Below are 13,918 nucleotides of genomic sequence, written 5' to 3'. Positions count from 1 at the left end.
CAACTGTTCAATGTGATGTCCCGAATTCACTAGGACTCGAATGATATCGCGGTCATGCTGGACACTCAAAAAGCATTCAATATGGTATCATGGAAGTATATGTGGCTGGTACTGGAGACAATGGGCATTGGCCCTAATATGATTGGCTACATTAAACTATTATACACTTCTCCGGTGGCTAGGGTCCGGGTCAATTCCCTGGCATCCAATCTGTTCACACTCATCAGAGGCACACCACAGGGCTGCCCATTCTCCCCGATCCTGTTTGCACTAGCGATAGAGCCAATGGCAGACCACATCAGAGCAAGCCATTCCCATAGGGGAATACGACTGAAGGACACCCCCGAGATTATATGCCTTTACGCAGATGATGTCTTATTATACATTAGGGACGCCAACACCCATCTCGATCCCGTGCTGCGAGACATCACGCGCATAGGCACCTTCACCGGATTCACAATTAACTACTCCAAATCCGAAGTCCTTCTGCTCACTAACACTACCCAACAACCATCCACCGAATACCCACTCCGCTGGTCCTCTGGTGGGATCATATACTTGGGAGTCCAGGTGTCCCTTACCAAGACCACCCTGCTGGAAGATAACTACCTGGAAGCGGCACAACTGGTTGAGTCGAAAATGGCACAATGGCTCTCTCTCCTTTTGTCACTCACCGGGAAGCTTTCCCTCATCAAGATGGTCTTACTTCCCAAGTTGCTATACATCTTTAGTAATGTACCCATCTGGCCCGGGGGTAAATATTTCACGAGACTACACAAGTCATGCACACAGTTCCTATGGCACTCCGGCGCGGTACACAAGAAATTGTTATATATGTCGCTCCATTATGAAAAGGGGGGACTCACCGCCCCCAACCTAACACTATAATGGATGGCGGCACAGGCCCAACATGCCACTCACTGGTACCCTGGTTCCCCAATCCGTCCACACGTTTAGCTGGAAACCCTGGAGGCAGCTGGAGTTAGTATAATGACCCTCATCTTGAATCAGCATTATGTACCCGACTCACCCATCGACCCAGTTGGAACTACTTTAAATGCCTGGGATCGACTACTGAGTGCAACACCAGAACCACTCCCTTACTATAAATGGCTTCCTGTGGGAGATTTCCCTGGGCTGGAACCCACACACGATACAGCCCTGGCTCGGCACTGGGGGGTCCCTAGGCTACCAGGCACTAACAGACTACTATCCCGATGGGAGGTTCATAGACCCACAAACATGGAAGCCAGGCCACTCTGGGTCCGCTCTGGAGACCCTGCAATACTATAGGGTTCATGCTGCATTCCGCACTGCATGGCCCACCTTCCCTAATGAGCCCACGGAAACATCCAGGGATCGCGCACACTGCCATTTCGGGCGGCGCTCGTGGCATTGTCTCCTCATTATATAAGATGCTGTTGGCAGATGCCCCTGTCCAGCCTTCCAGGGCATGCAACGAGTGGGCAGTGGATTTGGGCCTCGTGGTCTCTGACCAATTATGGAAAAAGATGTGCACACACACTAACAAAGTCTCTTTCAATTTCTGCCATCGAGCAATACAGTATAAATTACTGAACAGACTGTACTACACCCCTCTCAGGATCTCTAAGTTTGTCCACACCACGACACACTCCTGCCCCCGCTGCAGGGGGGAGAAGGCAGACCATCTGCATATGTTTTGGACATGCCATAAACTGGGGGAATTCTGGGAGAGAATCCTAAAGACACTTGCTGAGATCACTGGAACTGCGATCGATCCCGTCCCACTGGGAGTCCTGTTTGGGGTGTGGAAAACCATCGACACTAAATGTATGGCTAAATTAAATGTTTAAACATAAACTGCATAGTGGCCAAGAAATGTGTATTTCTTAGCTGGAAGAGTCCCTCTCCCCCTACATTCCAGAAGTGGCTAAACGCGCTTACATGGTCCTGAAACTGCAAAGAGGAGTACCTTACTATGCTCCCTCTCACTCTCGTCCTAAGAACATATGGACAGCATTCAACAGTTACCTTAACAGCCAAAATAAGAGCGCATCCGAAAGTGGCTCATCCCTGGTTCCATAGCAGAGCATGTGAATGTTGTGGTGTATTGTGATTTGCTACTCCCCCACATGTTTCATATTACCATTGCAGTTGCTGTATCTTTTCCTGTGTGTATAGTAATGTATCATCTGCTTCTGACATGTGAGTTTGTTGTAAACCTCTGCCAACAAAAATAAAAGTTTTTTTTAAAAAAATGGTTCTCAGTAAGGGCTCTACCCATGCTAATTCTTTCTTGCTCCCAGCAATGGATAGCAGTTGAGAGATACACAACCTCTCATCAGCAGTACTACCGGATGCTCCCAGTGGCGGGTCCTCCTCCCTACCCTGGGGAAACCTAGGGAGCTGCAAGAACTCATTCGCCACCAATTCATCATTAAATGTGTGTAACAAGAAACCCAGCTCCAACAACTCTGCTCTGTATGACCAAATAAATTTCAGAATGTTTGCGGACGAAACATAACAGATCATTCTGTGATTGTTGTGCCGTGCAACAGAGATTCTTTCAAAATCTGTAGTTGTTAGTATTCTTAAAGATGGAATATGCGAGATGAGTTCAAGCCAATAGTTGCAATTGATTCTTGCATCTCCCAGAGCATCAGCATTCCCTTCCAATCCAATAATGTGAAATTCGCTGCTAGAGACCTCCCCCACTTTTGATAGGTTAGTAGAAGGTTCAGCATCAGCTAGGGGGACAGTTCCATTACCGCCCCTAACGTTTCATTCCTGGGCAGAAGAAGTAACCATTCAACAATCAGTCCCTTCACACATTTGCAATGCTGAGCCCTCCCTTCCAGAATCTAATTCCCAGCCAGCTTCAGGACCAGGAGCGCCCTTTGCACCAACAGATGCTCCCACCACCCCCCCAGACAAGTTTAAATCCTTCATTAACACTTCAGCGTTCAACACACCACATTCAAGACCTTGTTTCAGAGTTCTCATTATGTATCCATGTGATTCCGTGTTAGGTACATTAAATGCCTGGGGGAGGGAAGTTGGTTTTAAAGAGCAAGTCCCAGTTGGGGCTGTACAGAGCTTTGGATGTACAAATTCCCCATGCCCCATGCTCACAGATAGCCTTATCCAAATTAGAGAGGCTTCTCGGGGGATCACAAGATTAATTTGTTTTTTCTGCAGTGCATGACTGAGCCGTGTGGTTATGTACGACATGTACAAGAGAGGGCAACTCTGGTAGTTCCCTAGATTTCCCAGAACCGCTAATTATTACATAGCCTTTTTCTGAGGGCAGACCATTACCTTTTAAGTGCACGTTATCAGTGCTGCAAGCCTCCGCATACGAAAAGCGTTTAATGCCAAGAGCACTAGTAGTGTCGCTACTTTGGCTGCACCCTTCACGGGATGTGCAGCCTTACAGCCCACCACGTTCAAGGCAGGAGGAATATTCGTACACTTCCTTACTTCTGTGGGAAAATTATTGTTCATATTCTTTCGTTTTTTCACCGTTTCAACAGTTGGCTCAGAGAAAAATGCTTGAGGCGTTTTCCTACTTTGCTCACTGTATCACTGCTCCTACCTACATCAAGTAGCTGGGACGGGTGACGCTCTTGTCGCCACTCTTTGATGGTAATAGGGTATGCCCAGAGTTTCCCCCCTGTTCAGCTACTTTAGCAGGAAGGAGCAGTGCTTGACTTTCTTCAGTTAGCTGCTCCCCCATCCATTATGTCTTCCTCACTATTGTTCTGACAGATTGCCTTATAAACGGAAACAGAGTTATTATTTTGCTCGACGAGGGTACTTTTGATTTTTTTAGTTAGTTCACTAGCAACCTTTCTCCGCTTCTCAGTCCATTTTACAGCTTGCGACTGCAATTTTTTGGTGCGTTGCGACAGAAAGCCTACTTTTTCGCTAGAGACCACAAGAGCTCCTTCATCCTTCTCCATTTGGTCAATAAGTTTCGTAAGCGCAGACGGGCTATCCACTGTCACATCCTGTGGAGTTGGAGCTTCTTTAATCAGAAACATAGGGCCTCATTACGAGTTTGGAGGCAGCCATGGTGCTATTAGCACCATGGCTGCCTCCAAACGGGGTTCCTGCAATGGGGACTTACCGGGTCATTTCGACATAGGAGGACCCGGTAATTCCTCCTTGCAGGAACCATTCCCCATTCCCATTTGAGCCCCAATAGGGCTCAATGGGAATGGGGAGGGAGATAATAACGGGCACATTACAAGTGGCCCATTATTACCTCCCTCCTGCCCTCGCGGGACCCGGAAAAGACGTCTGGTTTTACCAGACATCTGATCCGGGTCCCGCAAAGGGAACCTCGTAATTGGCGCTCCCGTAATGAAGGGGGCCGGTCCCGTACCAGCCCCCTTCATTACGGGAGCGCCAGGGTTATAATGAGGCCCATAGTCTGTTTAATGTCTCCTATGTCGGATTTCATAGCATTAATATCTGCTATTAGTCCAACATATTCTGACTCAATATACATGTGCTGTGTGCTTGTGGTATAGCATGTGCAAAGTCATTTGGCCCCAATTCATCATCAATTATGTGATTTACAGGGTACTGCGTACCTTTCTCATGAAACGTCCTCGACTCTTTACTTAGTAGGGCGGATTTAGTTGTGCTCTGACATTCAGTGCAGGGCTTGATGCAAGTCTCCCTTGTAATGATAAATCCCTCTAATCTTGAGGTGAGTAAAGTCATGCCCCTTATCCAAAAGGTCTAATATGCGAATGATTACAGGGGAAAGTGTAGGGTATTTCTGCATCAGATGCAGACGATATATTGGCGATAGGTCCCTCACCCAGCGAAAGGTTGTCCCTACATTCCTCACCTGCTGCTATCAGATGACTAGGAAGTTCATTAGACGTCCCTAATCCCTGCGCGCTAGGCATATTTGCCAGCTTTGGCTCATTGGCATCGTTCACTTGGTTATTTGTACGGTCCACAACAGCAGGACCTTTCAATATGATAATGCGTATCTACATAGAGGACACTAGTTTAGTCTGCAATAGCACGACCACCCATATGTCCTTAAAAATGTCCTTAAAGGTGTACGATGGACTCACAGGCCTGTGACAGCCTAGTCATCATTATGTGGGTGGGTGAAAGGGGCTCGAGCTTCCCTCACCAGTGTGACTGCTTCCTCACCTGTATTTCAGTTACTAATGCCGGCACTCCCTCGCACCAGCCATTGAAGTCTCTGTTGGAGACAGAGAAACATAGGTGGTGTAAATGGAGAGGAAGGCCTTTATACCACACTGAATGAGGAACATTCTTAATTTTGGAGAAAACCTGTGTTTTATTTTTCTGTCTAAAGGTAGATGGTATTTATTAGTAAGGAATGTGATGAGTAAGGGTGGACAAAGGTCAAGGAGTATATCTGATTTTTATATTGGGTGAGCAAATTGCATGATTCATACCGAAATTTAATTTTTTTTAAAATACTGCATCTTTCAGTGTCATGGCATGACAAAAATGGATAAGACTATAAAGACAAATACCATTGTTTTTACAAATATTCACATACCTGCTAACCTTAACCCAGTCTGTTGGTATTGAACACACAAGTGAATTCTTGACTTCAATCATGAACTAGAAAAAAACAAAAGACACAAAGCTATATGGTAAGGTAAGTGGTAAACAGTGAAGACCACGCTCAAGAAATCCAAGAGCTTTATTTTTTCAGAAAGATTATTCTAATAAGCTTAAACACAATTCGAAACATAAAAAGAAAAGCAGGATCATGATTACAATACAGACCACCGGCACCACTGCCGCGATCCCTTCAGGCAGACACTTGCAAGGTAGGTGAAGAAAAGTTTCAAAGATACGCAAGGAAGGGGACTCAAAAGAGAACGCCATTAAGAATAACCAGTAAAGTCAGTGTGACTTTATTTCGGTCAACAGACCATAAAAGTATTAAAAACACAAATACTAGACGAACAAAGTTCATAATACATCAGAGGCAGTTTACAGAATACATTTCCCAGATTTACAATTTTTAAAACAACATTAATTAAGAACACCATAATATTCCATTTCATTCCTATAAACATTTCTAAAACACACATTTTAAAAATGTGATTTATTATTAGATGAGTGTACCAAAAACTGGTATGGAATTAAAATACTTATGGACTCTTAGATACAAAAGAACTAGTAAATTCAAAACACCAAACATTTCCTAAATGGCTCGCTAGATTTAAGTAATACGATGTGATCTTGCCCTACATTGTTACACTTCGGCAGACAAAAACTTCCCTGCGGTGTACGTCCCATTCACAGGCTCCTTTGTGGAGCAGATACAGGTTGCTACGGCAGAACCTGTGTCAGCTGACACATCTCGTACGTGAAGGACGTACAACAAGGCACGCCCCCCCTTACGGGTTTAAAACTAGTGTCTTCCAGCAGGCTTGTTGCTGCTAATTCGTGTTTCTTACTATTTGCGGTTACGTCCGTTTTCCTTCGTGAAATCTTGTCACGAAATCCCAACTTGATCTCCTGGTTCCGACCCACGCCCGAACTTTTGGATTGTTATGTCTCCTATTCCATTGACACTTCATAGATCGCTACGGTATCGACTCGGACTGCCCCTGGACTGCCTTCTCTACGCCCTTATCATTGTTGTGATCGTCTGGTATTTGACACAGAACATTACTTGGATTGTCCTTCCCTGCTCCTGCTGTCTTTGCAACACCTTCGTCAGCAGTTATTCGGAACACTTCAGTTGCTCCAACCCTCGTTTGGGAAGTCTGTGTTTCAGGTAACCAACTGTGTTTATTTTCTTCTATTTCTGCCAGCGCCTTCTTTGACTATTGTACATTATTTACCTACTGCTCTGTTGGTTTTCCTCTCTACTGGATTTGGGACATTCATTGAACTCCAACACTCAACAAACTTATTTTCAAAGTGCATATTGACGCTCTCCTGATCCTGCACCAACCCGGCTCTAGTGCGACCCTCATGCCGCCCGGGTTTACTTCCCTGTACTAACTTCCCTGTTTATTTTTTTTTCTTGTCGTTTTCTCCAATCCTGGAAATGATTAACCCTTGAGAGTCCCACAATTCAGGTCCGTAGTTTTGGCTAAAACTCTCTATATGAAGAATCCATTAGATTAATTCACTCATTTGGGTTTACTTCTTTACTTGTAGGTCCATTCCGGGGAAAGTTCCACTCCAATCCCTGCCTAGGTATTTCCTGTCCCATACTGTGCTTGATTGCTTACTTGTTTTCTCAACACTGTCTAATATCTTTGTATTCCTTTGCAGCTTGGGTATTGGCGGTGTGTGTTCTCCCCGCTCTTTTATTCCACTGACATCTCTGCCCGTTCCAATTGAAACAGCAGAGAGGTACGTTGTAAAGAAGAGCCCCTCTCTTGAGGAAGCCTGAGTCTTGTACTCAGGGGAGCTGGAATTGGAGGCTGAATATAGATTCTATGTCAAGACCGGAGGCTCCCATTATGCTTCTCTTTCTTTTATTAATATATAAATAGAAAGCTCAGCAGCAAGAGTTAATGCACCTTATTGAAAGCGCAGGAGTGTGTGGCAGACAAAAGGTGCATGACAAAAAACACAAAGAACTTAGTAAATATTAACAAAACAGTGTAAGTCCAAGAAAAAACTCCATTTCCCAAGATGCTTCAGGAAAAAGGTCCAGCAAAGGGTCACTAACATGTGACTTAGTCCACCAATGAATAACTGGCTGTCCATATAAACAGTCATACAAGTTATGTCACTTCCTCTTTCTTGCTGCTCACAGCAAAGATAAGTACCATTTTTTTTTTATCTCCTTGTTTAAAAAAAAAAAAAAAATGTTCTACAAATTTAGATTTAAATAATATTTTAATAATGATGAATATGTATTTGCATATTATGGTATAATTGTATTTCACGTTCGTAACGTTCGATTCGCTTCGCTCGCGTAGCGCGCTTCATTGTTTTCTTGTCAATTTCAGCTCCGATCCTCCACATCAGCTGCTTGCTGCCGTCGGAGGATCTCAGTTGACAGGAGCCCTCGCGTTCGCGAGCGGCCCTGTTCCTTTGATTTTCACTGTTTACTGCGCGCCCTTCCCGGCTCACCTCTTCACTCTCGCAGAGCCCGGGAAGGCCGCGCACGGAGAGCATTTCGTTGCGGTGGCCTTCCGTGGCCACTAGAGGGAGTCTCTGCTCCCTGAGTCCTTTCCTTTAACAGCTGGCGCTCGCTTGTCATTTCCGTTGCCTTTACAACGGATTTTGGAAGCGAGCGCCAGCTGCAATTACGAGCCCCTTTCCTTTCTTCTGCTTCACATAAAAAATAAATAAAAAAAAAGGTAAAGAAAACGAAGGAAGTCTTTCTAAATAACTTCCACAGAAGCATTTTGCCAAAGGTATCGAGCTCCACACATTCCTTGGCTGAAATTCAGTGGGCTGAGAGAAGGCTGTCTTTTGCCCACAAGGAGCATTTATATTTAAAAAAAAAAAAAAAAAAAAGGTGCATTTGAATTTCATTATGGCAGCTCAGTACTTCCCCCCAGGCAGATCAGGATTGGTCTGACCATGAGGAGGAAGAATATCGGATAGATGAGGTGGCAATGGCAGACAGCCTCAAAAAGGTGCTGGGATCCTCAGTGGAGACCACCATCAAGAAGGCAGTATCTGAGATGCTCCTGCCTATCCAACAGCGCCTAGATAGTATGGAGGAGCATCTACAGGAGACCTCCCCAACAGGGAGAAAGAAGACCCACAAAAGAAAGCACCTTGTAGATGGGGGATGTACTCCGGCTCGTAGGAGCAAAGACTCCATGACCCCCCCGAGCCAGCCTACTCCTGCCACCGCTGCCGTCTCAGACGCCTTCTCCAGGCTTAAAAAAGCCTTCATGGACAGGAAGGACACCCCTTCCCTCGAAAGACCCTCTAACCCCGAGGAAGACAACAGGGGTATTAGACCCTCAAGCCCGGAGGCAGAACAACAGGGCACTGATGACGAAGATAGAGGGGTTTATGATAACTACCATCCCCTTTCATCCTCTGATGAGGATTCTCAAACTATAGGGTTGCGACCCTCTACCTCTGGGATTGTGGCAGTCCCCATCCCCAAGAAGGTAACGGAGGAACCCCCCACTTCCAGCGGGATGTTTGCTCCAGAAGATCTTGTGCACCCCAGATCCTCTGACTGGGAACCTTCGTCCAGAACAACCAATTACACCTTGAACAGACTTCGCAAGCCTCTAGATAAGGAAGTAAGGGCCAGATTAAAGGCAGAATGCCCCCGTCCCAATATTCCTGGAAAAGTAGCCCTCACCCCGGAGCTAGACTCCAAGATGATCACATTTCTAGGAAAGAATGTGAAAGACCCAAGAAAGGGTATCGACCGCGCTTGGAAGTCCTATCAGGACAGAGTCCTGGACATTACTGGTCCTCTAGCCAAGATTATGGACCTGGCCGAGGCGGCCATTGATTCCAGTGATCCCATCGATCCAACAATCCTTTCAGGTTGGGCGCAAAGAGCCCTCTGTCTACTGGGTAATGCCAGTTGCGCCATCTCGGCTGAACGCCGTAAAGATATTTTATACAAAATTGACGGCAAACTAACCGAGCTAGCAGATACAGAATCAGGAGCAGCAGCCCAAAGTCTGCTTTTCGGAGACCCATTTATGAAAGAAATGTCGAAATTCGTCGGCACCTTTACAGCCTTGGATAAGGCTCAAGCCTCCATCAGAAGGGTTTTTGCTACTAAGGTTTTCTCCAGGGCCGGACGAGGCAGAGGTCGCTCCTCCGGCCGCTTCGCCTTTGATCGAAGACCTCAGCAATCCCGGGACCAATACAATTCTTGGCAGGACCGCTCAGACACTTTCTTCCCCTCAAGAGGGCGGGGAAGAGGTCGTGGATGGAGAAGAAGTGCAAGATATCCAGCCCAACAGCAAACTACAGGTCAGTGTACCCATAGCAGCGCCTGCGCCACAGACACCCGTAGGGGGGAGGTTAGCTCTTTTTGCACAGGCATGGGACTCCTTATCAGGAGATGCATGGATCAGGGACGCAGCGCGCGGCCTGCGCTTAGAGTTTTTCGCTCAACCTCATCAAACCACTCGTCCTGCACCATTAGTTATGTCCATAGCAGACGAGGAAGCGTTAGATGGCGAGATACGCAGTCTACATCTAAAACAAGCGATTCACCCCTGCTCAAGCCAAGGCGGGTTCTTCAGTCCCATATTCTTGGTTCGCAGGAAGCAAAAAGTATGCCCAGTTATAAATTTGAGAGCTCTCAACGACTTCATTGTCTACCATCACTTCAAGATGGAAGGGATTCACATGCTCAGGGACATCCTGAGGCCAAGCGATTGGCTTGTGCGCCTGGACTTGAAGGACGCCTATCTAGCAATTCCTATTCACCAGGCCCACATAAGCTATCTCAGATTTTCCTGGAAAAACCAAGACTGGGAGTGCACGAGTTTACCCTTCGGGCTCTCCTCAGCGCCTTGGGCCTTTACCAAACTTCTGCGACCCGTAGTAGCTCGCTTGAGAGAACTGGGAGCAAGGTTAATAGTCTATCTAGACGACATTATCTTCATGGCTCATTCTCAAGCCCTAGTAGTGCATCAGGCCAGAATAGCCATCGACCTACTGCACAGTCTTGGTTTCCTCATAAACTGGGAGAAATCTGTACTCCGTCCATCCCAGAATCTAGAATTTCTCGGATTCTTGGTGGACACCTTGAACTCGCAACTTCTTCCCGTGGCCAAGATACATGCGACACGGAGGGAGATCCGCAGACTTCTACAGAGAGACCTCATATCTCTTCGAGAGTTGGCAAGAGTAATCGGTCTCCTGTCATCTTCCATTCAAGCGATTTTTCCCGGTCCTCTTCATTACAGAGAATTGCAAAGGCTCAAGGGTCAGCATCTGAGACGGAGCCTCTCCTACTCTCAACGTCTGACACTGTCGACCTCTGCGCGCACGGAGCTCAATTGGTGGCTCACTCATATGGAAGCTTGTAACGGCAGAGCCATTTTCGGATCCACCCCCGATATCATCATAGAATCAGACGCCAGTCGCTCCGGTTGGGGAGCGAGATGCGGCTCTGTAGCCACAGGAGGGTTCTGGTCACCTCAGGAGCTGAAAATGCATATAAACTGTCTGGAGCTTCTCGCCGGCTCTTTCGCTGTGCGCTCTTTTGCCAGAGGCAAAGCGAGTTGTTGTATCTTACTAAAGATGGACAACATCTCCGCAGTACGGTACATCAATCACCTGGGCGGGACCAAGTCAAGACCTCTAGCGGAATTAGCCAAGGACTTTTGGCATTTCTGTCTGGAACACCAGATCTCGGTGACAGCGGAATATCTCCCAGGTCTTACGAACGTTGTGGCGGACTGGCACTCCCGTCACTCCACAGATTTCAGCGACTGGAGGCTCGACAGAGAAGTCTTTCTCCGCCTCCAGCGAACATGGGGCCCCATGTCCGTAGATCTCTTTGCATCCCGTCTCAACTCCCAGCTACCCATCTTTTACAGTTGGAGACCGGACCCAGCAGCAGCTGCGACCGATGCATTCCTTCAGCAGTGGACCCAGGGGATTCACTATGCCTTTCCTCCATTTACAATGATAGCGAGGACCCTGGCGAAGGCCCGTCAGGAGCATACGGACCTGGTCCTCATAGCCCCGGTCTGGACCTCTCAGACCTGGTATCCAGTTCTTCTGGAACTTTCTTCGGATTTTCCAATCCTTCTACCCCAATTTCCAGATCTCCTTCTGGATCCGTCAGGACAGCGTCACCCCCTTCTCCTCAACGGATCACTGAACCTAGCAGCCTGGAGGATTTCAGGTCAAGGTGGAGGATTCCCGGCATATCAGCCATGGCAATCAACCTCATTGAGGAAAGCTGGGCCCCTGCTACCCTCAAGAGATATTCTAACTCCTGGAACGCCTGGAGTAACTGGTGCCGTAGGAACGGTTCACATCCAGTTTCAGCACCTATAGAGGAAATCCTAAATTTCCTGGCTTCTTTAGTTGAAAGAGGCCTCGCCTATAGGACGGTTAACGCCTACCGCTCAGCTATTTCCGCCGGGCATGATCTCATTCAGGGGCTTCCAGCTGGAGAGCATCAGCTCGTCTGCAGACTCCTTAAAGGAATAAGACTTTCAATTCCGCCCCCGTCTCGATATGATAAGCTTTGGGACGTCAACAAGGTTCTGAATCTTTTTCTGTCATGGCCGCATAACAAGGACCTGTCTCGGACTGCCTTGTCAAGCAAACTTACTACACTGCTCTGCTTAGTCTCCTGCAGGAGGGTCTCTGACGTTAGAGCTCTTGATCTGGCGGGCAGGACCTTTTCTCCTGATGGGGTGGTATTCCACTTGCACAGGAGAACGAAATGTAACTCGAGGGTTATTTCATACCCCGCTTTCAAAGATCAACCTAAGCTTTGCCTAGTTAAATGCTTAAAAGTTTACGAGGAGCAGACTGCCCCGCTTAGGACTTCCCATAACGGGCAACTGCTAATAGCCCTGCGTAAACCGCACAAGGCAGTTTCATCTCCAACCCTAGCACGCTGGGTGCGCTGGACTCTGACTCAAGCAGGAATAGATACCCTGCATTTCGGGGCCCACTCCGTTAGAGGAGCCATGGCTTCCAAAGCATATCAGGTCGGAGTACGCCTAGAAGATATCATGAGAATGGCGGATTGGTCAGGTGAATCAATATTCAAGGAATTCTACCTGAAACCGCTAGAACAACCAGCATCTATCGTGGTAAGTAAGCTTTAAACAAGCATAATGGGAGCCTCCGGTCTTGACATAGAATAAAGATTTTCTATAATATCTTACTAGAAATTCTTGATTCTATTAAAGACACGGAGGCGAGCATTATCCCGCCCAGCAAGAGAAATAACAGCGCTACCACCTTTGAGTAATAATTGCGCGACTTGTTTGGGAATGTTACTGCTTATTGGACTGACTTATGTATGTCAAGTTAACACACTATTTCTCTCCCACCCCCGTAAGGGGAACTAGGGTTCTCTGATGCATGAACTAATTCTAGTTACTTTCTCTTCTCTGACAGCGGCTTCAGACAAGCCCTCCTGATCGCCTAATCAGCTCTGCTTCGGCTTCAGTCTCGAGATAACCTCAGCTACAGTTCTTCTTTTCACCGTTTTTTTCAAGTTCGCAGCTTTCGAAAGAGGAAGTGACATAACTTGTATGACTGTTTATATGGACAGCCAGTTATTCATTGGTGGACTAAGTCACATGTTAGTGACCCTTTGCTGGACCTTTTTCCTGAAGCATCTTGGGAAATGGAGTTTTTTCTTGGACTTACACTGTTTTGTTAATATTTACTAAGTTCTTTGTGTTTTTTGTCATGCACCTTTTGTCTGCCACACACTCCTGCGCTTTCAATAAGGTGCATTAACACTTGCTGCTGAGCTTTCTATTTATATATTAATAAAAGAAAGAGAAGCATAATGCTCGCCTCCGTGTCTTTAATAGAATCAAGAATTTCTAGTAAGTTATTATGGAAAATCTTTATTCCTGTGTACATATCGTCTCCACGGTCATCTATCTATCTTCCTGACCTATTTATGGAGCGGTGCTTAACATACATGCACTCGTTAGAAAATTTAGCACTGAATGCACAGCTAAATCATCTTTTCAATTGACACACAGTGTTAGGGCTTCATTCACGGTTCTAACTAATTTACACCTGAATAAAGGCATAAGGGATCTCTTCCTGGGATAATAATATAAAGGACAGAATAAAATAAAGTGCATTCATTCTCACTTTCATTTACACAAACAGAAGAGTAATGTTTTAAACTGAGCTCACTAGAAGGTGGGAAAATCAGACATTTTTTATTAGGAGGGACAGTCCGACATATTTTTTGTAGAGTCTGTCTACAATGTTTCACATCAAATAGCAAATACCAAGCTCAAAC

The 13,918-nt window shown here is 46.4% G+C and overlaps 1 protein-coding gene across 4 annotated transcripts in view; it reads right to left on the bottom strand.

The window, feature by feature from the left end:
* The window catches only part of MSH3 (mutS homolog 3), a 2,767,116-nt gene that overhangs the window by 1,096,129 nt on the left and 1,657,069 nt on the right, over positions 1-13,918 (bottom strand). For all 4 annotated transcript variants that reach the window (XM_069627552.1, XM_069627549.1, XM_069627550.1 and 1 more), the window contains one exon: positions 5,540-5,604. In XM_069627552.1, coding sequence (XP_069483653.1) covers positions 5,540-5,604 — 65 coding nt within the window. The remainder of the gene's footprint in view (positions 1-5,539; positions 5,605-13,918) is intronic.

This window comes from Ambystoma mexicanum, chromosome 6p (assembly GCF_040938575.1).
Source record: "Ambystoma mexicanum isolate Mex_15411 chromosome 6p, UKY_AmexF1_1, whole genome shotgun sequence".
In the NCBI taxonomy this organism is placed as follows: domain Eukaryota; kingdom Metazoa; phylum Chordata; class Amphibia; order Caudata; family Ambystomatidae; genus Ambystoma; species Ambystoma mexicanum.
The sequence above is the reverse complement of the archived record's forward strand: the minus strand, read 5'-3'. Positions and strand labels throughout refer to the sequence as shown.